This window comes from Lathamus discolor, chromosome 13, assembly GCF_037157495.1.
Source record: "Lathamus discolor isolate bLatDis1 chromosome 13, bLatDis1.hap1, whole genome shotgun sequence".
Taxonomy (NCBI): Eukaryota; Metazoa; Chordata; class Aves; order Psittaciformes; family Psittacidae; genus Lathamus; species Lathamus discolor.
The window spans coordinates 10,455,922-10,481,120 of NC_088896.1; the positions used below are offsets into that span (position 1 = coordinate 10,455,922).

The window sequence follows — 25,199 nt, forward strand, 5'->3', positions numbered from 1 at the left end:
CTGCCACTGTCCTCTAGTGCATCCCCAGCCCAGCCTTTCCCCAAGGCTAGGTGGGTTGAGAAACGGGACAACGGGGCAACAGGGGAAACACCTGGTTGCCCAAGTGTAGGGAGTTTCTATGTTATTCAGTTGTTTTAATTGGTTATTTAAAGCTAGCCCTGGCTGCCAAATGTCTGCCATGGATGAGTGGGGGTTTAAGAGCCTCCTTAAATTTGCACATGATTCTCTCCAACAGCCAAGCCGCCACGCACAGCCGCAGTGCCCACCTTGCTGCCTTGGGACCAGCAATTCACCCCAGCAGGGTTATTCCTCAGCACAGCGAATCTTCGTAAGGTTACAGATGAAGGGAAGCATCAGTTTGTCGAAGGATAAAGGCTTTATTTATTAAAATAAGATTTGTTTTCTTTGCGAGGCAGAAAACCTGCAGAGCAATACGTGTTGTGACACGGGCAACCAGGTCCCACGGCCGCAGCTGATCACACACATCAGTAACACTGATGAAATACACTGAATATTTCCTTTGTGGGTCCAAGGAATCAGGGGTGAAGCGGTCTCTGCTCCACAGCCCCATCGGGTGCTGCATCCAGGTCGTGCTCCTCCAGGTCCCTGGTGAGGTCTACAAACACCTGCAATACGCCACATCAGAAACAACCCCACTATGGCCAGTCTTTACACTGGTCACAGGCTATTTCTTGCTTTCACACAGTCAGTTTCTAACCTGTAACTTCCACATCAGCATACCTGTTGCAAAGAGTGCAATGACAAGCTGTAATCCTCAAGCCTGAAATTCTGTTTAGCTGCAGAGGGATGGAGAAGGCATCATAAAAACCAAATCCACATGAACAATCTGAAAGCAATCTTCTTGTCTAATGGGTTGTTGCCTTTTACCTGCTTCTAGCTTGGAGAACGACTGGGACAGAGGTAGTGCATTTTCCATTGGTATCTTGTAGATGAGCGAAGAAGTTGTCCTGAAAAAGTAATAAAACCAATTGATTCATCATTGTGTGACTCAGCACCAAGGTTTAGAGGTGCTTGGAGAGTGAACTATTGAGCAAGGAACAACAGAGGGTCCCAGCACAAGTCTGGGCTGGGTGTGCAGCCCATGGGCAGTGACCTTTCTTGCCAAGCAGCATAGGGGAAGAGGTGCAGAACTTCAGCATGGAGAGCATTGCTTTGTCCCGGGTCTGTCATTTTGACTTCTAGGTGGTAACTTCTGCCAGACTTACTCTTCAGATCCTCAAGGGAACCGATGTACCTGCAGAGGAGGGAAGCCATTGCTCCAACCATCATGATCAGCAAATAAAGCAGTCACTGGATATGAGCAGCAGATGTCTGTCCTCTCATTCACCTGCTGTTTAATCTGTGCTGCTAAAACAGCCTCCTCACCAAACTGCTTGTTACATGCTTGGGACAATCCAAACCAAGATTTTCTATTAGATTAAGGAGAATCATAGAACCATAGAATGGTTTGGGTTGGAAGGGACCCTAAAGCTCATCCAACCCACTGACATGGGCAGGGACACCCTCCACTAGCCCCCGATAGCCCCCAGTGCCCACCGTAGCTGCCCTGACACCAGGATGGCCACGCGGTCACACATCGCTGCCGCCTCCTCCAGGTACTGCGTGCTGAGGATGGCTGCACGCTCCTTGCTTTTCATGGCCATCTGAATCACTTTCCTGGGGACAGAGAGACCACAGTTACTTCCCAGGAATAGCCACAGGAGATCTCCTGGTTTGTGTCTCACCAGCCCCGGCTGAAGCGATAGAATCATAAATAAGTGGATGACTAAAAGCTGTCAGCTATCTTGTGTAAAGATGACATGTGGATGCTGATGCTCTGTTGCAACTTGTCATGTCAGCATCCCTTCAGAGCTTACACCTTCAGCATAAACTGCTGATGAAAAGCTGGAGCTAAGCACTAGAGATTGATGACAAAAGGGAAGAACTACATATAATTTTTTCTCTTGCTCAGAAGAAACCAGCAATTTTTATCTTTTATACCAAATACAAGGGTTCAACTGGTGTCTACTCAGATTTTTTGGGGTGCATTACCATCAGAATTGCATCTGGTGGTTCTGCTTACTGCCTGCTGAATAAGGGTTTTAAGGGTACCCCATCCCATGTGCATTAGGAAAAAGGGGAAATAAAGATGTGCTCTGCCACCAAAGCAGAACCTCTTTGCCTGCCCAGTGGTTACTACATTAGGGAGGGTAAAATCCATCCTGTTAAGGCTATTACACACTTCTCAGCCCTGCTTAAACATGGTTGCTCACCACATACGGTGCTGCCCTTTCAGGTCCATGCCCACTGATGTCTCATCCCAAAGCATTACCATCGGATCTCCCAGGATGCTTAATGCAAAACACAGCTGAAACGGGAAAGACACAGAGGTCAGGTCAGGTCTGCTTTTACTTCACCAGCAGAACAGGCAAGTTGTCCCGCTACGCTTTAATCCCTGTGAATCCCCTAGAAGCTGAAGCTCATGATTCCAAAATGCAGGAGGAACAGGGATTCAAAAATCCCCATCGCAAGGTGTTCTGAGTTAACATTTTAACGTCCTAAAATGAGCTTCCCCCAAAACTCCCAAGCCTGCCAAAGATCTGAGAGGGGTTTTCCATCCCGTTTACTGGAAGATGCACGTGGTGGGTCGTGAAGAAGTGATTACCTTGTAAATCCAATTTGCGGTTAGGATTTATTAAACACACGATGTGGGAGGATGGGAAACGAGGAGAGGGAGGGATCCTGCCAGGCTGGATTCAAAAGCTACTGATGGAAACAGACCCTTTCTGATGAACAAAACCATTCTGCTCACGGGTTTCTGTGCACAATGTTCAACGAAGGAAGCAGGTAATGAAAAGCTGGAAGTAGCCAACACACATCTAACACAAACCTTTCTGGCTTCCCCAGCAGATAACCTCCTAGCTGGGGTTCTTAAATGCTTCTGGAGATCCAAGGCCTTTTCTATGCTGTGGGGAATGGAAAGGAAAGACACTGAAATGATCATCTCTGTTTCCTAAGGCAGGATACTGGGTCAGGGGTGTTGAGGAACCAGACACTACCATACTTGTTTCAGCTGATACACATCACCTTGGGTTACTTGGTGATCTTGGTGATACTGCTAGTTTGGATGGTAAATTGAGGAATTTTTGCAGGAATTCTAGCCAGTCATCACAGCTAATGGGAAAAGTGAGTTACTCACATAACTGGCCATGAACTGAAGCAAGTTCAGGGTTTTCCAGATAACGTAGGGCTAAAATCTTCATTGACAAGGAATTGAGAATAATGTAAGGTAGCAGGTCTCATCAGAAGGAGAACCCGTTTCTCAAATAGGCGCTGAGGGTGCCGCCTCTTAATTACAGCAGCCAGGTTTGCTACCAGAAAAACCTTTCCCTGTCCTATACATCCAGAGGGAGGAAGAACCGAAAGCTGAAATCGGTTGGCTTTGTACCGGTTGATAGTAACTGCTGCATCTTCCTTCCTCATCCCTCTTACAGCGGCATACGCCTGCAGATGCTGGTGCACAGTGAGGTCCAGCCAGAGCGGGTCCTGCTGTGGGCAGCATCCCAGGTATCCCGGGATGCTCTGCCCTGAGGTGGAGACAACTCCGTCACAGCCCTTTAGCAGCACCTGCAAACACATACACCTCTGTAGCTGTAGAGTGTTATTTTGGGGTGAATCAGTGAACCCCTTGGAGATGTGGTTGTGTTTTCTCCTGTGTCATGAGGAACCTCATGAGCATATAGAAACATGGAATGGTTTCGGTTGGAAGGGACCTTAAAGCTCCTGCAGCTCCAACCCCTGCCATGGGCAGGGACCCCTTCCACTGGAGCAGCTTGCTCCAAGCCCCTGTGTCCAACCTGGCCTTGAGCACTGCCAGGGATGGGGCAGCCACAGCTTCTCTGGGCACCCTGTGCCAGCGCCTCAGCACCCTCACAGGGAAGAGCTTCTGCCCAAGAGCTCAGCTCAATCTCCCCTCTTCCAGTAGGAAAAGGAAGTAAATGATAAAGTTCTTTCATGGGAAAGGAATGCCAGGAGCACTGGTCTGATCATCTCCACCTACCATGTCTTCTGCTCACCTGAATCCAGACCAGTGCTTTCACAAAACCAAACACACATAATTTACTACCATAAAACTCTGGGTAATAGCTACCGACACGAGACCATTTTTTCTTAGCAATTCTTCTCTATTTCAAGCATTCAGTCCCAAATCTGTAACAGCAATGGTATTTCCCCTCCCCCAGCACATGCCATTAATCATCCTGCGCGTAATTAAGTGATGGATTTTTGCTGGCCCAACCCTGTTCCCATTCGGTTTCAATTTCCTGCGTTTGCAAGGCTGTTTATGAAGAGCGTTATTAATACATTTTTTAGATGTCAACATTTCTTACAGGGCGTGTGAAATTTCTCGATGGGTTTCGAGCACACACCAAAGATTTTGTGTAGCTCAAACCCTTAACTGCGCAACGCTGATTTTGATGTAAACCAGAACGTGCTCGGACTAAATCAAAGCGTGCCATCCTTTTCTTCGTACTTCTGTAAATAGGGTTACATGTACATAAATCCCCTGACTTTCAGGCTGCGTTGCCAGCTTGCCTTATCACATCCTTAATTCATAAAGGCATCAAGGTCACCCCCCCGGCTGCCCCAAAGGGATCACCTACCTCCCCAGCAGTCACTGCTATGTCTCCAGAAATCATGTTTATAGTGGTGCTTTTTCCAGCTCCGTTGGGTCCTAACAGACCTAATACTTCTCCTGGGAAAATGATGCGAGAACTGTTAATAATACATATTGTTCATAAAACTGTCTTCCCTGTGTGCTAGGCAATAACTGAAAGTACAGGAGGAGGAAAAGCTGCTCATGAATCCCCATAAATTAAAATGTAGGAGCTCAGGTGTGTTGGGTCTGGTCACACACAAGACTCTGGTCTCCAAATGTGACCTTCACGTTAGTCATTTATAAGGAGTTCAGCAAAATACTTGAACCTTTTTTAACAGTAAAAGAAAGGTTTTTGACAGCAACTTTCTTCTTTTTCTTAAAGATGGAACTGGCTTTCTTGTCTTCATATTCCTTGCGCAAACTGTTGACAACGATCGCTGACTCCTGTGAAGAGATGAAGTGGGAAATGAAACCTCTGCTCCTATCCCACAAGACAGCTCATCTGCTCTTACCATTAAGTATGGCTCTTTAATGACAACACTCCTAAATTAAAAATCCAGGAAACAGCAACAGAATGAAGAAAAGCAGAATAGGAATTAAAATACAGTGCCAGGTAAACTCCTCCTGGTGCCAGGGCGACCCTGGGCTGGGTGGCGAGATGTGCACTTGGGCATCAGATCAGTGAATAAGAAGTGCATGAGCTAAGAAAGCAGAAAGATGGAGAATGAAAAGGAAAACAAGCCAGAAGGCTGGTTTCACCTCCTCCTGCTGCAGTGAGGCCATCACACTCCTCACCCTTTCCCTCTCCGCATGGACTTCTGGGGGCTCCTCCCCTGGGTGCTCCCTGTTGTGACGGGCGACCAGTCCCCTCTTCTGGATCCTACAAGCGGAGGCAGAGAGATGGTATCACTGGGAATCACTTCCAGAACGGAGTGGGTTCACAAGTTAGTTCCCAGTGCGGTGCTAATGCAGCACCCTGCAAAATGTATTTGAGTTCAGGAGGTATTGCACAGGCAGCATCGACTCGAATACTTATTAATGGGGGGAAGATAACCCTGCTGGCATGCATGAGGAAATAAAAGTGAGATTTAGCTTTTCCTTCATCAGCAAGCATTGACTGGTCCTGTAAGTATCGATCAGGTTGACACCTTCCACTAGACCAGGCTGGACAGGGCTTGAAGCAACTTGGTCTCGTGGAAGCCCATGGTAGTGAATTGGAACTGGATGAGCTTTAAGGTCCCTTCCAACACAAACCGTTCTATATGGTATGATATGATTCTGTGGTCTCTTGCTTGTCACATGCCAGTGATCTGTTCAAGGAGAATTTAAATAGATGGGGCAGATTTTCAAAGGTATTTGGTCATCTCACTCCTGAGTCATTTGTCTCGGTTGTTTCTTATCTGTTGGTGACAGATAAGCAGAGAGCGGGCTGCAGACCCCAACCTGATGAAACTTATGGGGCAGTCTCCATCCTGCAGTGAGCAGCACTGACACACTTGAAAAGGAGTTAAAATGCTGGATTTCAGTTTGCAACTCTCAGCTCGGCCAGCTGGAGTGAAACATCCCGAAACCTCAGCTATGAAGCTTAATGTGTAAAAGCTTGAATCACATTTGTTGTTCTCTCTAGGACATTGTAGGCCGACTGACCTTCTATTGCAACACACTGGGTGGGAATTTGCCACCAGACACATTAAGGGAAACTCCAGTAAGTTGGAAAATGATAATCCAAAGGAACAAAAAACCCCCCTCCCTTCATCCTCAATATCCTCCCTTCCGGATAAACTGATTAAACCTAAAAGTATGACTTTAACCACACTTTGCTACAGGTCTTTAAGTTCACTTGTCCCCTCCTCCTGCTGTCAGGGGTTGAGCCAGGAGGATCCTGCCTGGTTGTGTAGCCCTGAGCCCATCCCACAGACTGGGATAACCAAGCTCACAAGGGCACCCTGGTGCCCAGGACACACCTGAAGATGGGATCAAGTCTCGTAGCTGCTTCTCCAGATCTTGTCTCCAAACAGCGCAGGAGAAAAGCAAAAATCACACAATGGATGTAAGGCTAAAAAGGCAAAAAAATAATTAGGTTTGTATGGAGAGAAGGTAACATCGCACTCAGTAAGATTTAACTATAAGGGGATGCAGGAACCTATGTCATTTACTTCAGCTATTGAGAAGGCCCAGAAGCGGAAGAAGTTAAATTGGTGCTTCGGATACATTTCCATCTCCTCTGCAGATCATTTGCAAAGGCCTGGACTTCATAGTGCAGTTTTAGCTCAGATAATCTGCACCCCAACAGACATCCCACAGCATCAGAGAGCACTCCTTCCTTTTGCAGAAGCAGCATCAAACTGAGCAGCCGATTAATAAAATCCCTGCCTTATACACAAGCTCTGCATAATCCCCCCACTTTTGCCCATATGATACAGCATCCAGGGGTCACATGGGACACAAGCCCATGATAATTTGGATGTACCTCCCAGCCAACATTTAACATGAAACTTTGACCACATAGCCCATGTCTTATTTACAGGGAGAGTTATACAAGCCCAGCGCAAGTCCATCACATTAGAACAGTCATCCAAAAATCCCATCATCAAATTGCTCCTTACTGCAAAGACAGCTACGAAGATGTGATTCCATGTTTCGTAAAGATTGATGCTGTGAAACGAGAAGTGCTACGAGAAAAGAAGATCAGTCAGTTAGAAAAACTCCCTATCGCAGGGCACGTGTGAGATATAGGATGCTCAGCTTTTCCTCAGGATGGGATTAAGGAGCTTTGATCTGTACTTATTCTTGTGGGCTCATAATACCTTTACATACTGGCTACAGCTAATTCAGAGATGCTTCAAGCCAGCCAGGTTGGATTGGCCTTTTCCATCGCTGCTTTTCTCTTCCCAGCCTTTCACCTCTTTCTGTCAGCTTACTTCATCCAGGCCTTTTCCCTCCACCACCTTCCCCTCCCATGCTACTCTGTCTGCCAAAATGCAGTCATTGTAACAGCTCTTTGTAACTAAAACCACCCAAATCAAACAAAGGATTAACAAATCCAATATTGGCCCCTTCTCTCAATCCCCAGCCGGACCTTTTCTTCTCCCGTTGTCTTTTGACAGTTGGCACTTTGAGACAGGGAATTTGCAAAGTGCCTCTTGTTCTTCGAGTTTTCCCCATTAGGACCATTACTGAGTTTAGTAGGACATGTCTACTTACTGGGGTACTGAAAATCAACCAGCCCAGAGGTGGAAACACAGGAATCAAAGTAGAGAAGGTGAAGTAAAGTGCTTCGTGTAGGTCACTGATCATATAGAAAGTGGAATTCACCTGGAATAAAGCAGAAAAAGTAATTATAATATTAATGTATCCTTGCTAAAAATTGGCTGTCACTAAAAATCAATTGGATTTGGGTTATTCTGCTGAATATTGGTATATTTGAAATGAAATCTCCAGTGGCGAGATGTGTAAATCAAACGCTTCAGATTCACTTCACTTACCAGAATGAAGATGAAAGACCAAATGTAACGATTGCTTCGTCCTGTGCGAAATTTAAAGGCAATTAAATAGACGAGGAGGACGAGAGATACTCCATAACCAATGGTGCAAACGATCTGGAGAGAGAGAATGGTGTCAGCGACAAGGAGATGGATGTGGGTACATGAAAACCTGCCTAGAGCAGTCTGTTTAAATGGAAGCATTTAAAGGACAAACTCACTGTGAAAGGAGAGGGGGTGTGTGTGTCTACAAGCAAAGAGCTCACCAGGGACAACAGGGTGCTGGCCTGCAAGGGGCAGATGCGGTTGAAGAGCAGCAGGACCCCAAACATGAGGCACAAGAGGGTCCAGAAGAGCGGGACATCCACCAGCGCCTGCCCACACCAGTATGCGGAGGGGAAGAGCCCTGCAAGCCGCAGCTGGGCACGAGCCTGGAGCTGTGAAACCAAATGGGATAAGGGAGGTGAGTTAGAAGAGCCTAAAGTATCATTCCTGCTCCTCCTTATCTGTTATCCTCAGTCTTCCCTTCCCTGGCTCAGCCTTCCTCTCCTTTCCAAGCACTTTCAGTTCTCTCTTAGTTCTAATATTGTATTAAACCACATCACTCTTAAAAAAAACCAACCAAATCCTCCTGACCCCCAAAAGCTTTGACACCCCCCATTTTTTCAGACCCCCCACTGATTCCTGGAGATGGAGGGTAATGCACTTTGGAACAACGTTGTGCTCATGTGGCTATATTTCTTCTCTATATTATATCTAGATGATTATGATATTATTCTATCATCTATAGATATAATATATATCTACATATAACATATCTAGAAATGCCAGACAGCCCACCAGTATGTGAACCGCTCTCCAGAGACATTGCATTTCCACTTACTCCCTGTGTAAGACCACTTCCAGCATGTGCTTTTTACCTTGTAATCCTCCATGCTGCTCATTGCAAAGTGAGGAGGCAAACCAGCAGCCAAACTCAGCATGTAGCTGAGGCAGATGAAAAAGATATCAGTCTTTACTTCTACGCTTTGTGTCTGTGGAAGAGAAATATGGAGTCATATCAATACACAGCTTCCCAAGGAAAATCTGGCTAGCTCAATGCTCTTAGGATGGTTAAACACACAAGTGAGTGATAACACTAATGGTAAGTCATTTGTGTTTAAGAACATAAAACAAGGCAATAAAAAGCCCCAGCATTTAGCATCTTAGAATCTGCAAAAAGTATTGGAATTACTGTAAACTGTTGAGGATAGACACCATCTTTTGATGCTGATTCTTGCCATATGGATGTTGAAGAAAAGTGGGGGTTGCAAAAATTACTTGTGAAATACTTGTATGTATTCCTATATATAATACTTACATATATTCCTATGCTAAAAAATGCATTCCTATCATATTGCCACATAAGACAAGCTTAACTGTCTCATGGCACTGAATCCCTGTAAAGCACTTAAATCCTGCAGGAGAAATTGCCATTAAATAGTACTGCTTTTGACTGCTAAGCGATGCCCCCAGGAACTGGCCATCAGTTGGACCATTAACCCCAACCCTTGGAGGCTGCTCAACCAACTGGGTTTCTAACCCATCCAGTCCTTACCACTTCAGCACGGCTATTTCAGTTCATTTTCAGCCGGAAAGGCGAGACACTCACGCTGTAAAAGGGCTCGCTCCAGACGCGGATGCGCGCGGTGGAATTGAAGAGCCTTAGGAAGGTGTTGCTGAGGATGTTCACCAGCACGGGGAAGCAGTTGATGGGTTCTGCACTGCACATGACCGTGAATCGGTAGCTCTGAAGATGTGAGAGCAAAAGACGTTACCTTCACACCCATGGGAGGTGTGAGGAGGAGCTGACAGCAGTGAGGGGTTGAGCAGAAAGCAATAACAAAGGAATTAGTGTTATTGGTGGGACCATGGTGACCTGGAAATGTGCTAACAGGAACCACAAGGAAAATGAATGATAAAGACATCTGGAGAAGAGCACAAAAGACTTGCATTAGTGCCTTCCTCTAAAGGTCACTGTAAAGCAGCATGCGGCGGCAAGAACCAAATATAATCCCGGTTTCCCCCAACACAACTACCAATATTTAATATGTCAAACAAATATTCTCCCCTTTGCTGGTGTATTTTGCTGTGCCTCATTTAAACGCATTGCAGAAAATCCTGTTGACACACAGGAGGAAAGCAGCAAAAACATCCCTCACCTTGCCTTCCAGGGAGATTTTTATAGCTCCGTTATACAGAGGAATGCTTGTGATGTTTTTCTCCAGAGTTATTTCTGGGTTTATGCTTTGAGTCTTCAAAGCAGCAAGGAAATCCTCAATTTCTGATCCTGAAATCAAGCCAGGAACAGAAATGAAAGTAGTTAGAGGTGTATTTCTTTGAGTATAAACAGTTTCATATAGGCAAGTTCCCACTTGCAAAGCAGAGATATGTCAAAATCCCAAACATTCGGAATACAAGCCAACATTCATTTTCCCTATTTTTTTTCCTATTATAATGAAACTGGTTAAACACCACGTATGCTTGCACGGTTAGGTTGTTTATTGCTTTTTAAAAAGGAAATAAATCCCTGATTTATTACTCTCTTAAATATCAGCTACTCAGTTATCATCACCAAAACTGGATTTGCTTTTGGCCAACAGAAAACACCTCCCAAAGCCACAGGTATATAAAGGGACGTACAGAAATAGCAAGGCAAGGCTGGTCTATCAACTCTAAGGGGACTCGGAGTGGTGCAGAAAGCGAATCAACATCGCATATTCTTCTTCACCTGTGTCATTGACGATGAGGAGGTTTGTTGACTTATCCTGCATTTTCTCTTCAGTGGGAAGGAAATACGAGCTGGCTGTGATTTCCCAGTTACTGGAGCTGTGCCACAGTTGAAATACAATGAAAATCGTCATCATTGGAAGGATGAATATTCCAAAGAACAGCAATCTAAATGGAAAAACAGGCCAGAAGTGGGTGCAGGGGAACTCCACGTTCAAGTGTGTGATTTATGCTAAGAAAGACAAGGGCGAGTTTAAAATTAAAGCAATTCAGATCTCTACCAGTAAGTCCTGACTGTCCTTATTACTGCAGCTTTTAAATGTTGTCCACCTAATTTCAGCTTATAAATATCACCACGAGTATTTAAGCATTCCCTCAGTCACCCAAAGGAACGATCACATTGAAGAGCATCAAGAGAGTAGGTGAGAGCTCCCATGCTTACATGGACCTGAGGAACTTCCCTTCATGCTTTAGCTTTAAGAAGCGAACTTTCATCACAGCACACACTTGCTGTCTCCAGAGCTCCATCCCACTCGCTGCTGTGCTTCCATGCTCGGAAAACACCAGGAGGTTTTGGTCCTTCTCCTCCAGGTCTCTGTCTTCTGCATATACAAGAAATACCATTATCCACAAAGAGCGTTCAAGGGACACAGTTTAATCACACACAATCAATAAGAATCTTCTGTTCTGGATAGAGGAACGCTTTTACTTTGTAGCCAGAAGAGAAACAAGAGCAAAGAACAGGGGCCATATTCTATCTAGGACATAATTTACATCACTGAGTTCAGACGGGCTGAACCTGGGCTCATCTGGCAACACACCCAATATCTTCACTGCCCTTGTGAAATGCTTCTGTCTCATTTATTTCTTCCCACCTCCTAGTCTGGGCAATGCACCCTTCAAAGGCAAATCCCCCTTCAACACCAGCCTTCAATTCTTGTGCTTAAAAGCTAAGATTGAATCATCTTGATTGAAGCCAAGATTGCATCATCATTATCCAAGAAGGCATAATTCACTAGAAGAAAGTTGGATACAACTCTTGACCTACCAAAACCTACTGAAATTCACATTGAAACTCGTTAGATGCTCAATTAAAACGTATGTCTATATGGAACCTTAACCATACCACACTTGCAAATCAGAGTCACTGTTTTACCTTCTTGACTGATGGCTTCCTCACCCTCCAACTTCAGGAAAACCTCTTCCAGGGTTGTCCTGCTAACCTCATAGTTAACAACCCCCTGTGAAAGGCTGCTCTCGAGATGGCTGAAGAGATCTGCACAATAGAAACAACAGACTCAGCCCCGTGACCAAGGCTAATGTTGAGCAGAAGCTCCGACTGGCATTATGGATGTTGCATGTTCTAGCATCATGCATCTCCGTAGCTTAAAAGCCATGGCAAAATTATTGCTCTATTTAGAGGTAAGCAGAAGATTCAGAGTCCTTGATTACCATGGGCCATCTCAAAACTGGAGGAGACTCAGGGGATTGCAGTTGGTAGATTAGTTGGTGGATTTTCTTTTGTTCATCTGTATTATTATTATTAGCGTGCCCATTAGAGGCTTTAAGGATAAAGTTTATGCATTCGGTTTCCAAATCCCATGCAGTATGGACCAGGGAATATAGTTATTCCCATCACAGCAACTTTGCTTTCTGCTTTTCCCACCACTTCCTTTACAACCCTGGCATAAAGGACTGGCTTTTTTTACCTGGGAAGCTATCAGTGTTTTCCAAAGGTAGCATATAACACAGCTCTCCCTGCTTCTGTCCCTTGAGCACAGCATTGGGGATGTGCTGTCTGACCAGGGATGATATAAGCCCAGGGTCACACAGGTTGTTTATGTTCATCCTGTTTGTATCAGAAAGCAATTGCTATAATATTAAATGACAAAAACCAACGCATACATCACCCATTTAAAACAGAAAGCCAGCAGAAGTTTATCGAGCCATAGGGAAACCTCCAAAACTGGGCAGCATTTCAGTGGGGATTTTCATTGACATCTGCACTGCGCCCCTGGTTTTGCCATAGCTGAGGTTAAGAATAATGATCCTGGCCAGTACTGGTAACCCAAGAACACAGAAATTAGAATCCAAAGGAAAACAACTTTACATTAAAGCAGTACATCACTCTGGCACCACAGAGGAGGTGGAAATTGCAATGCTTTGTATTCTGGTCCTGTTTTGGCTGCAAAGTCTTTTTAGCTGCCTTCACAGAGCTTAGAGGATTGGGTTCCAAAGAAAAGCAGCTTCCTATCCAAAGCAAGATACTTTGGGAAGCCTTGAAAGGCTTCTGAATTGATTTGTCAAGATTTCCATTACTCTATATAGAGACTCTATAGAGAGACACAAACCCTACAAAAAAAGACATCAACTAGAAGCTTTTCATAAAAAGAGAAATGACCAAAAAGAAAAGGATTTACCTCAAGTGATAGCCAACTCCCAATTTTCTCTTCAAGTACAGAGATGAGCCCACGCACTGTAATCTCCCATTTGAAAGGAAAGCTTTCCGATCTAAGGAGGCATGGATACAGAGGATTGAGGTGGGATTTACAACAGTGCAGCAAACTGACCTCACTCTGCTCCTTCTGAACTCAACAGGCATTATTACAGTGAAGTTGAGAGGAGTAAGGCCGGTGCTGAAGGTTCTTTCTTTTCAAACTGATACCTTTCTCTTAAGCATCAAGGTTAATCTTTTAATTATACATTCTTATAGGCTTGTGTAAGATTTCCTATGCAGACCAGGAGCAACAAGGAGACAGGGAAGATATTAATTCAAACAATATCACTAATTCAGGTGGGTGCTGCTAGTGGTATATCCATATATATCCATATATCTGATATATATACCCATATATCTGATGCAGAACACAAGCGAGGTCTTGGAGGAGCACATCAGGCCAGTTTTAGCCTTGGCTTAGAGTGGGGCAGACGGTTGCTATCAGACAAACCGTGTCCCATGAACACAGACAGCATCATGGCGGGACCCATATGAGGGCTCTGCAACAGTAAACTTGTGTTTGTAAAGTGCATTCAACCACAGTGTGAAAATCAGGGCTCACCAGCATGAGCATCGGCCTCCTCTATGGACTGGGTGGCAAACAGCGTCACGCGTCCAGCCTGGTGCTCCTTCAGCAGGGTCCACACATGGTGCCTGGAGCAGGGATCCAACCCAGCCGTTGGCTCGTCTAAAAGCAGCACCTGCAAAGGTGGATGAGATTGGACCTCTGTGTGTCCAAGCTGGACTTTCCACATTTACATCCTTTCATTTAATGCTTTTTGACGATCTCATTCCAAGGATAAAATATATCCTCAAATATCAGCCACATTTATGCTTTCTCCTACTATAATATTATCACCCTTTTAATCTAAAAGAGTTCTCATTGGCCTAGAATCCTTGATCCTTCAAGCAGAGGAGCGAATTAGCAGGTCAGCAGACTGTGAATGCCAGGGGAAAAGCACAAATGTCTGTGTGCCAAGTCAAAATGCAAAGCTACGTGCTACAACAGATAATGTTATATATGTATAAATACGAGAATTCCCTACCTGAGGATTCCCTAGAAGTGCAATTCCAAGAGACAATTTTCTTTTCTGTCCTCCACTCAGAACACCAGCATGATCATCCTGAAGGTCAGTGAGGTCCAGCATCATGAGAACCTTCTGCACCTTGGCAACATAGAGAGACAAGAGCCAGATTTCCAAAGCACTGGTTGCATCTTAATTCATACAATCATAGAATCAGCTGGGTTGGAAAAGACCTTTAAGATCATCAAGTCCAACCTTTACCGCAGGACTGCCAAGTCCACCACTAATCCATGTCATAAATGCTGCTTATAATCTTCTATTAAGCTCAGACTGCCCAAGATGCCATGAAACAGAGGTCAGTGACTGACAAGCACATACCAACCTCTTGCTCTACTTCTTTCTGCTGAATCCCCTTGATGTGAGCAAAAGTTCTCAGGTTTTCCTTCACTGTTAAGGCTTCGAAATGCAAATTTAACTTGGGGCAAATCCCAACCATTGCCTGAATTCCTTCCATATCCCATACTTCAGAAACTTTACGGTTGTATATCATCGCAGAACCTGCAGACAGGAATGATGGAAACAAATCTCATATGGTACAGTATTTCCCAGTTAGAGGTGGAAAGCAGATTGCTTTGTCTTCATGCTTTGGACACTAACTCCAGCACTGTGGATGTTGCTTACGAAATAAAATGCAAAATAACTGTTTTGTCCAAAGCTTTAATACGACTTCAGAATATTTCAGAACATAGAATCTCCCCCTTCAGAACTAGAACGTATCTCCTATAGGTATGCAGCTCATGGAAAACATCAGGCCATCCAGATTGAGAAATAACCATCTGTGCGTACTTGCACGCATGAGCATATCCATAAGGGATGAATTAGCCCTGAAGCTCATGTTGATGGAGCAATCTGCACTGGCAACAAGCCGGACTGGATGACTGAGGAAAAATGGGGTTTTGCATCTTTACCCCATTACACTCGGAAAAGCAACCATCTTCCCTTCAGCACTGGGGTCCTTCACCTTACCTGCTGAAGGCTTGGAAAATCCACTGAGCACGTTTAAAAGAGCAGTTTTTCCAGATCCACTGTGACCAAGTAACGCAGTGATCTGGCCTTCATATATACTTAAGGACAAACCTGGAATAGAAGTAGGATAACACTGGCATGAAGTTTGTAAGAAACAGACTTGTACCTGTAGCTTGTTGCCAAGTATGACAGAGGAGTGATACTTCTGAAACCGAGGGGCAAAAACAGATCCAAAACTATGGATTACAGATCCAAAACTATGGACTGCATCTTCAGAAGCTAGGACTAAACTTAGCTAGGAACCTGCAGCCATGAACTGAGGGAACAAGCGTATTAACTCCAATATACAAAGAATTCTGGCTTTTGTTTTCTATGGTGTTCATAACCTTTTATTTTAGCATGGCTCAAGAGAAAGTCCACAGAAAGAGAAGAGCCCATAGCCTTTCCAACACGTGAGATTTCCAGTTGTTTCGAAGCAGCCAGACTTTGCCACCTTCTTTCCTTTAAAAAGAAAAGGCTTATCTTGTATTTCTGTGGGTTGTTGGGAGTTTTGTCAGTCAATATAAACCTTCGAGACCATAGTGATACTTCCACCATCACTTGGAGATGTTGCTAAACAAAGGCATCTAACAAACATCCTATGCATACCTATACCAACCACCTGCATACCTGCGACTGGCAGATGGGCGAGTGCTTGGAGAGCAGGGCTCAGGCAGTGACAGCAGCCTCAGCTACAGCCGGGGACCAAAGAAACAAGTTCGGTTTGCCCAGAGCAGTTTACAGTTAGAAAGGCAGGTTTGAGAGGGGATTTTGAGTGGTTCAACGCTGCGGAAGCCACAGCTTTTAAGGACACTTGAACTGTCACAAAGAAGTAATAAATATTTACTTTCCTGGAGTGAACAGGAAGAGAATAACCAGGTGGAAATGTGACAGTCATTTACCCCAGCAGCAATAACCAATGCAAAACGGCTTTTGACAGTGCTGGAGGCAGCATTAAGAACATCCAGTAAATTCCAAAGCAGTCTGGGTTCGTATCGAGTGGAAAATGAAACTAAAAGCATTACAAAACCTCTCTTACCCCTTAGAGCTTCTGTTCCCTTGTCCTTCTTCTTGTATGTTTTTATAATGTTGTTTAGTCTAAAGGAAAGGTAAGCAAGCCGTTACCATTGGATCTCACAACTCTGGCATGTTTCCTGCCTCAAAATAACCTTGGAAAACTGCTGGAAGAATGGTTCCCAACCTCCTCCTCAAACTGGTCCTGCTCCTTAGGAATCCAGCTGAAGGGATTGCTTTATGGAATCCATTTCTTGTACTCTTAAAAGCAGAATCAGGGAACGAGCTTTTCTAAAAGGTGTTTAAAAGGTTTCAAAGTCGAACTCAGTGAGCGCTTAGTGAATGAAGCAGAAAGCCCTAGGGAACGTAGCAACACGTGCTCATATAATTAAAAGCAATGACCTGGCTATTTATTTAGCAGATTTATATTTGCTTTCCAGTAACATGCAATGGACAGTAACAGCAATGGGCCAAACAAGCTCCGTAAGGATGTAAATGACAGTATCATATGCAGCACACTCCATCAGCAGTGTTTTAAAGGTGATGGTGAAGGGGTCAGACTCACTGGTGCTGCTCTGCAAAGAGGAAAGTACATGGTAGCGAGTTGGTCCCCGGCACTGAGGATGCACATGCCCAATAAACCTTCAAATCCATCTCTGGAGTGGAATGAAACACTGAACAAACCCTCCCTTTCATATGTTTACCACTGACCTTATCAGTATGTGCTAAATGGCTCAGTCTAACATTCACTGGTGCAATATGGCTATGCCCTCTAGAGTCACACACAACATGTAGCACTCTATTTCTCATGCCTACAGGAGTCTTTACCTGATTGCTTCCTTCCCATCAAAGCCTGGAGGCATCGGCTCGATGTTATTGCTGAGGACACGATTGTGGCTGCTGTCGCTACCAGCTTGTACCCCCATGTACCCACTACTCCTGGGCTTGCACCAGTACGATGGTCTCAGGAAGAACAAAGGTGGGTATGGTACTCCGTACTTGCCTGGTTCAGAAACAGAGAGGGTGAAATATCAACCAAAACCTGCTCGCTATTAGGACACCTTTTTTGATGTTCCATATAGATTACTGTTTTCTCAGTCTATCCCATGGCCCCCTTGGCAACTTTCTCCCTATGAAGGGAGAGGATTATTGGAGAAAAAAGAAAGGGAATTTGTATTCTTTCCCTCACATTTTTACTCACCAGGCAAAACCTTATCGAAGTAGATGGCCAACAGCAAATACAAGACACTGTCAAGGCTCAGTATGAGGTACAGCTTAAAGAAAGGGTACAATTCTGGTGTAAAGGCTGGTCCATATTTGTCTAATTTTAACATCTAAGGGAAAAAGAAATAGCACAAGTCAGATGCAACACTTCCTTTAGCCAGAAACACTACGTGCTCTGTAGTACCGTAATGCGCTGTTGTGTCATCATGACCATTTTCACCAGAAAGCCACATCCACTCATGATCATGATGCTGTTTCCAAGCAGGGCAACACTTTCTCATGACCACAAGTATCAGAAGTGCTTCAGTAAGCTCAATTCAAAGTTGTTGCACCAGAAGAGTGATGCACATAGTATCTGCTAAGGAAGCACTTCAAGACTTCATGGTTCTTGCAGATGTTGGTACCCACCAGACACATCCCACTGCTGGGATAATTATCCAGAGATTGAAGTTAAAGATATACACAGAGCTGATAAGCTCAGGAGGCAGCTGACATACCTGTCATACCTGTGAGGTTGACATACCTGTGAGAAGCCGGCTGTAAAGGCAAAAGGACTGAAGAGATTCAAAATCCATTCCAAATACAGTGGTAGCTTTACAAACAAAGTCAAAAAGCCCAGCAATCCAAAGAGGACGTGAAGGGCAAAGCCCACAAAGCTGGCAATATTTGGCTGCTGTGACAATGAGCTGAGCATAAAACAGAAGTGAATCTGCAGCAGGGAAAACCAATAGTTAGCAGGATGCATTTCTGCTGGTGGTTAAATACCCCAATGTGAAAATCCAATGAGCAAAATCAGAGACTCAGCTGAGTTTCAGCTGTCCCCTACAGATGCAATTGGCACATCTTTGAGCAAACAGGTCTACAGGAGCAGAGAGATCAGACCCCGCTCAGCCTCCTTAGGAGACTGGATGACAAGAGGAAGCCCAAGCCTTCCCATTAAATGCTGGTGTTACCACCTCTCTTTACTCTGATTTCACACCTGAATCCCCCCAAATATAATGAGTGAGATATTAGCCTACACATTACAACAATAAATCCCAGTAGTGAAGTATTTGATATTTTCTCATATAACGGCCAGCCCCAGCACATTCTGTAGCCTTTGAGTTTCAGATGTTTTACTTAGGAAAAGGATTGTGCATCATTTAAGAAGACAAAAGCAGACTTACAGATGCTGTGCCATAAAAGAAATAAAAGAAGTATATTTCAAAAAAGCTGTGGTCGTGGATAACTCCTGAGATGGTGATCAGTGTCAGCAGAGTTGCTGTGATTGAAACATAAACGGTGTACAGCAAGCTCCAGGATAACCTACAAATGAAGGCATGGTTATTTTTGCCATTGTACATGACAGCGCTTGCCCTGATGTAGCCAACGTGTGATATAAGACACACTTCAAATACTGCAAACACACTTCTATTTACAGTTTCCAGACTGAAAAGGTGCAAATCATAGAATAGTTTGTGTTGGAAGGGATCTTAAATCTCATCCAGTTCCAACGTGGACACCTTCCACTAGACCAGGTTGCATAGATAACCGTGTCTTGTGCCTACCTAAATCTCTGTAGATGCAATGATGCCAGCAAAGAGCCACAGGGCTTCTGATCACTCTAAGGTGACTGCAAGTGATTGCTGCTGGGTCTGAGGAGTTACTCTTAGCTGAGCAGTGCTACCAGACCCACATCCGTCCCACAAGCTGGTATACATCTTATGTACATAATCCCTGTAGTTACCCAGTTTATTTCTATGAGACTTACCAGAACGCGATATCTTGCAAACCCATTGCTCGCATTAACACCTTCAGCTTCTTTTTCTCCCTTATAACTTTCACTGATAAAAAGTACATGTATGGGGAGAAGCACAGTATAATGTAAACAATGAACCAAATATAATCCAGCTTATACACAAGTTTGATCGAGGGCAACTTCAGACGAACGCCACTGATTGACTTCATCTCTTCCCACACAGAATGGTTGGTTTTCATCTAAAGGAAAGAAATCAGCCATTCATTTAAATCGCCGCAAGGAAACAGCCAACATCAGAACAAAGAGGTTCTCCTAATTGTCTGTTATTAGTCTGTCAGTAGCAACGTTTCATTTGGAAGTGGCAAATAACATCAATACTAAAAAGTATCTAATACTAAAAGTATCTAGAGTATCAAATACTAAAAGTATCTCTTTGTATTGCCTTGTAATAAAGACTAACTCTGCCTTGAGCAAGAAGAATGATCTACGGTTCTTTCATCTTTTGAATCTCTCTATTTAAAAAGATAATGGTCACAGAAAATGGACTGGTTTGGGTTCGGTTTTTGTTGGGTTTTTTTAAGTTTACAGACAACTCTGGAGCGAACAGCAAATGTTATTTTCCATCATGATCACACTTACTTCTATCACTGCTGCGTCGATGCTGGACTGCAGCGATAGGAAACCCGCATACCAGTACAAGGGAACGTTGCAGGTATCCAAAGAAAAATTGGAGCAGGTATCTGAAAGAAAATAAATGAAGAATTTTATGTATTTCCATATATATGTATATAAATTCTTATGCATAATCTGTAGGTTTGAAAATGTAATTGACCTCAAGGTCAGGAAATCAAGAATCAATGCTGAGAGCAGGAGAGAAGCTCTTTTAGAAGGCCCTGAGCACACTGGAGCTGGGGTCACATCAGTAAAGGACTTGTGTAGACAGGACAAATGACCTCTCCAGCATTTCCATTTTCCAAGACCAGTCCTTAGCAAAAGACTTCTCTTTTTTCCCCATCAGCTGATGAACTCACTTGATTTTCATCTCATAATAAGGTTACTGTTTGGTTTGGATAGTTTACTCCTTTTAGTCAGTAAATAGGAGTGATTTTGGTCACAGTAGTAGTAATGTGGTCAAATGTGCTTTTAGATTTATGCTTTAATCTATTAAATATATGCCCATACAGTATAAGTTAGAGGTAGATAAGTACACACACAACGCTCATTTTCCAGGCATGATCTGACATGGCAAGACATGGAAAGGAAAGGAACAAAAAGGACTGTGGATAACGTGTTCTTAAAAGCTTTTCTCTCTGACATTTGTTTCCTTCTAAATAAACAAGCCCTCAAATTCTCATTAGTATCTTTCAAAAGCACTTAGCATATAGAGCCTTTGATCCCTGCTCAGTGGCATGGTACCACAGAGATCCATCTAAGCACTTCTTAATGTAAAATCAGGTCCTCTGGTTGCATTTGTTTTGTTACCAATGTGTTCAAAGGCATCATTTGGAGACACCACGCTGTAGCTTTGAAATCTGAGACAGTAGGAGAAGTCATCCTTAAAAACAACACCAATGATGTCTTCCTCCGAAATTCCTCTTGTTTCCAGTTCTTTCTCATTGTCCACCTCTTCTATTGTTACACCTGGCATTAAACAGAAGAATAAAACCACCACAGCTGAGGCTTTGATTATTTTACATTATTACATTTATTAAAGATGAAAATGGGCATCAGCCACAATCTGTACCCTCAAGAACTGTGTTGTCCAAATGCTTTTCTCCCTGCACACAACGACTGCATCAGGGTCGGTTCAGACTGTGCAACTATACCAAGGATTTAAGAGCACTGTTACCTGTCATTGCAGAATCTGAAGCCACTTTGCTCATTATGTGCCTGGTGGTGGTTGTTACAGGCGTGTATGCGAGTGTAACTCCTGTAGTGTTGAAGGCTGGATCATCCAACCGTCCCAGGAACTCATAAGGGATTTCTTGCCGTGGGTAGTGGAATATCATACTTGCTGATGTTTGTATTATTAAGAGGAAAACCACTGATGTGATCCATTCCTAGTGAAAGGGGGGAAATGCAGAGGTGAGTCACAGCCCAATGACTTGGAGGTTGGGTGGTATGGGAAGTGTCTTCAAGGACCCTCCTCATCCAGCTCTGCTATGCATGGTCCAGCTCCTCCAGCCATTAATGCTGCCTTTCATAAGTGATGAAGAACCATTTCACAGGTATAATAACTTTAAAATATGAAGATGTTTGAAGTGAAAAACATGTTTTCTTAGAACTGGAGCCAACGAGGTCTGCTGATGATCTTATACCCGTAACCATGAGCTGGACATTGTGTTCCTCTGGGCAGTGCAGGAATGGCATCAACAACCAAAAGCCACAAGCCAGCTTTATAACAAGATCTTCTTATGCTGTGATACTGTAGTGTCTGACATTTTCCAGAGGACCACATTGCCAGCTGAGGTTTCTCATGTATCACCCAGCATAAAAACAACGCAAAGTAAAAATCATCCGCAGTGGAAATCCTAACCTTTGGGAGAAGCAATACTTGCCCGAAAACTTTCTGTCTTCCTTCTCCACACCAGAAGGATATTTTTCCACAGGAGAGCTCGGGTTTGCTGAAGTATTTTTGAGGCTTTCTTGAATATCCCCTGCATTTTCCCATCTAGGAAGAGAAAGAAAATATAATTATTTAGAATGCAGTCATAGAATAAAACAGGTCACTGGAAGTGAATGTATTTATTCAGGTAAACACCAATACCATGCCAAGGTTAAGAACTTCCCTTCATTTTACAGTTTGGACAAACCAAGGAGAAGACGGAAGGAAACAGTCCAAGATAACCCCAGGGAACAGAGACCTGGGTTGGACTAAGCTGCCTTTTCCACTTGCACAGATTCATCCTTCATCCAAACAGGCTTTGCAGAAAGAGGCATTCAACTGGCTATAGTCTGATTCTTCATGGTCACAAAATTAACAGGGAAAGGCCAGTTTGTCCTGTGCTAAAGACGTGAGAAGATGAATGGCATATAGAATAGAATCATATAGAAGAAAGCAGTTCTACATTTTAATGTTCTTATTTATGCAGTTATTCAAAATACTTCACACATGCATGATCTGCAGCAGGGTCAAGTCCAGCTCCTGAGTGCTAAAAGGAGTCGATCTATTCTGTTTTCACCCAAAAGCTAATACAATGTATTATAGCTCTAGGATAGACAGGGCAGGGCAGCATTAGCACACCAATGTGTTTCTTTATATCCTTCGAAATACTAACCGGGGAGTATCTATTGGGGGATATTCCTATTTCTACATATTAACCATGTGGCCAAGCAGCAAATATCCTGTGCAAAAACAATAGCAACTTTAGAGCAACCGGTTTCACAACCTCCCCAGGAAGAGAGCAGGGGAGGGAACCTCAGAACATGTTGTTGTATTTTAATCCTTTAAAATGGCTGGAATCAAAAGAAATCAAAGCAAGCTCAAACACTCAGTGCTCTTTTCCCCTTGGACATCACTTCCCGATTACACACATTGGGCAGCTGGAGTTAATAAATGGTTTTACTACTCTGTTCCCTTCACTGTTTGTTTTTGGAAGAATTCAATATTTGCATACTCCAGGGGCAATGGATCCAGAATCCCTGTTTATTCTCTTGACTGTTAGCACAAGGCTTATCTCCCTGGCGCTCTGCTTTCCCTGCCTGGAGCTCTTCCCTGTGCTTCCCTGCTGCAGCCTGCAGTGAAGGTTAAAGGCAATCCGGAAGGGATTTCTAGGAAGCTTTAGTGGTTTTTTGCACAGATCTGGATTTCAGCTGCTGTGAACTCAAGCAGCAGCCCAGGGATGCTGGGGCAGTAAACAAGGGCTCATGCTGGAGTGTTTGGATAACATGGAAAACGTTGTGCTCTTGTAAGAGCTGCACCGACTGTCTGCAGACATAGCAAACACTTCATTAAAACTAAAGATGGAGCAATTCTGAAAGGTTTTAGGAAATTCCAACTAAATTTCTACCAGTTCTAATCTTATTTTTGCCTGTGGAGCAAATACTGGGAACGCAAAGCCAGAAATTCAAACAAGTGATGCTGCCTGCAAAGGCTGCACAGACTTCATCAAGAAGAATTTAACTCTCAATCAGATCTCAAAAGACACAAAACATAAGTGGGACTCACACCTCTACAAGACCTGAAATTCAAACTTGCTGATTCAGAAGACAAAACCGAGTATCAGAACTCTAGAGGCAATGGTGTTTGAGAAGCTTTAAACTAAAGAGCATCACTTGTTAGAGACTGGATGCCTCTGGAAGCATTTCCCTTCCCCAGGGCTCACTAAATGCACCCAAACTTCTTGCTCTCCAGGAACACGCTCCCCTTTTACTGGGATGCTGTGCCTATCATTGCTATACCAAAGGTTGCCCCAGGAAGCCATGTCCCAAAGAACCACTTTGTTTATTTACCACAGCAGGGATTTCCCATTTGCCACCTCTTCAGACTTCTTTTCCCCTCTAATAACAACCTAAAAGAGCACGTCGTGATGAGCTCCTAGAAGCTCTTCAGGAGCACTGGCAGGAACCTCTCAATGCTGGCTATGAAGAAAGCAGCGTGCTCTTCCCAGAGGAGCCACCAGCATTCCAAGAGCCAACGATGAATCCCTGCACGTGGAGAGCGCAGAGGTGAACGTGCTCACTATAAACCCTGCTGTTTGCCAGTCAGCGCGAAAACAAGGACCTGCATCTGACCCCTGCGCAGCCCTGTCTAACTCCTGGTAAACATGGGAGAGGTTTGTACTGACTCCGCTCTTTAACACATGGTTTTAAATTCCAAACTGGAGGAAAAACAGCTCTAAGCCTGCTCTGCATCAAAGTTCAACACTTTAATTCATAGAGAAGTGAAGTTTGGAGGTCTGTGCTTGTAGAACCCTTTATATTGGTGATGGCAAGGCTGAAGGAGGGGGGAGAAGGGGGGGATACTTAGCTGGAAGGAGCCTGTGCTCAACCTGCAGCTTTGTCTCGAGCCAAAGTACATCAGCAGCGAGAATCAAAATCACACCCAGAAAAGCAGAATAGGTTTGCTTCTTTGCCTCTTAAGCATTTTGATGTGAAGCTTCATGTTTGCCAGAGAACAGAGCTGGAAAGCGCAGCTCTTACAGCATGACACCGGATTAAAATAGTAAGGAAAGAAAATGATCAAACGCAGCCGCTGAGCGAAAGTGCCACAGGCAGAGATTTTCCCCTACCAAAAGAGGGAAATGAAGCTCCTTACCTGGTAACGTGCTTTCCATCAGGAACAGGTCTCCTCCAGCTCTGAGATGCCTGCGTTCTCCACCTCTTCGCAGCCCTGGAGAGGGTTCAAAGCTGTATCGCAGCCCGATGGCCTTGCCCCTCTCCAGCCTGACGTCAGAGTCCGGTCCCGGAGGTGGGAATGCTCTCAGTGCTTCTGGAGCAATGACCCAACTGGGGTGCAACACCTGCAACCACCCAGCCTAAAGGCTGGGTATACTAACACTGTGCTGTGCAGCATTTAATAGAACTCGGGCATTGTGTGCAATACAACAGCATGGCTCTACCAGGAGCTGGTGTCCTGAGATGGGGCGAATGCGAGCTCCTGAGCCAAAGCAACCACGTCCCTGCGTGAGCTTCTCTGGAGGGAAGCTTCACATCTCAGCGCCCCAGAGCCCAAGTAGAAGCAGCTTCCTCCTTTCTAGAGGCAAATCCGGTGCCTAAGGACCAGTAG

General features: G+C 44.3%; 1 protein-coding gene across 2 annotated transcripts; it reads right to left on the bottom strand.

Annotated features, from left to right (window-relative positions):
• Positions 1 to 357: 357 nt before the first annotated feature.
• On the bottom strand, positions 358 to 24,884 carry LOC136021283 (ATP-binding cassette sub-family A member 9-like). Of its 2 annotated transcripts, none has more exons than XM_065693348.1 (39): positions 24,729 to 24,884; positions 22,030 to 22,142; positions 21,321 to 21,531; positions 20,954 to 21,112; positions 20,111 to 20,211; positions 19,484 to 19,710; positions 18,900 to 19,038; positions 18,257 to 18,442; positions 17,711 to 17,843; positions 17,338 to 17,512; positions 16,535 to 16,593; positions 15,457 to 15,567; positions 14,813 to 14,988; positions 14,452 to 14,571; positions 13,968 to 14,106; positions 13,329 to 13,419; positions 12,618 to 12,757; positions 12,065 to 12,184; positions 11,351 to 11,510; positions 10,910 to 11,076; positions 10,341 to 10,468; positions 9,791 to 9,928; positions 9,060 to 9,173; positions 8,406 to 8,576; positions 8,143 to 8,256; positions 7,862 to 7,972; positions 7,264 to 7,329; positions 6,622 to 6,713; positions 5,417 to 5,537; positions 4,984 to 5,101; positions 4,662 to 4,753; positions 3,449 to 3,627; positions 2,891 to 2,966; positions 2,274 to 2,368; positions 1,558 to 1,677; positions 1,115 to 1,255; positions 889 to 968; positions 742 to 797; positions 358 to 626 (listed from the first exon to the last, which is right to left on the bottom strand). In XM_065693348.1, exons 1-39 carry the CDS (start codon positions 24,745 to 24,747, stop codon positions 537 to 539), a joined length of 4,848 nt encoding a protein of 1,615 aa, XP_065549420.1. In that variant the 5' UTR covers positions 24,748 to 24,884; the 3' UTR covers positions 358 to 536. The 2 variants fall into 2 exon arrangements, with proteins under 2 accessions (XP_065549420.1, XP_065549418.1); XM_065693346.1 differs by having other exon boundaries at positions 10,910 to 11,007; positions 24,729 to 24,822.
• Positions 24,885 to 25,199: the final 315 nt, after the last annotated feature.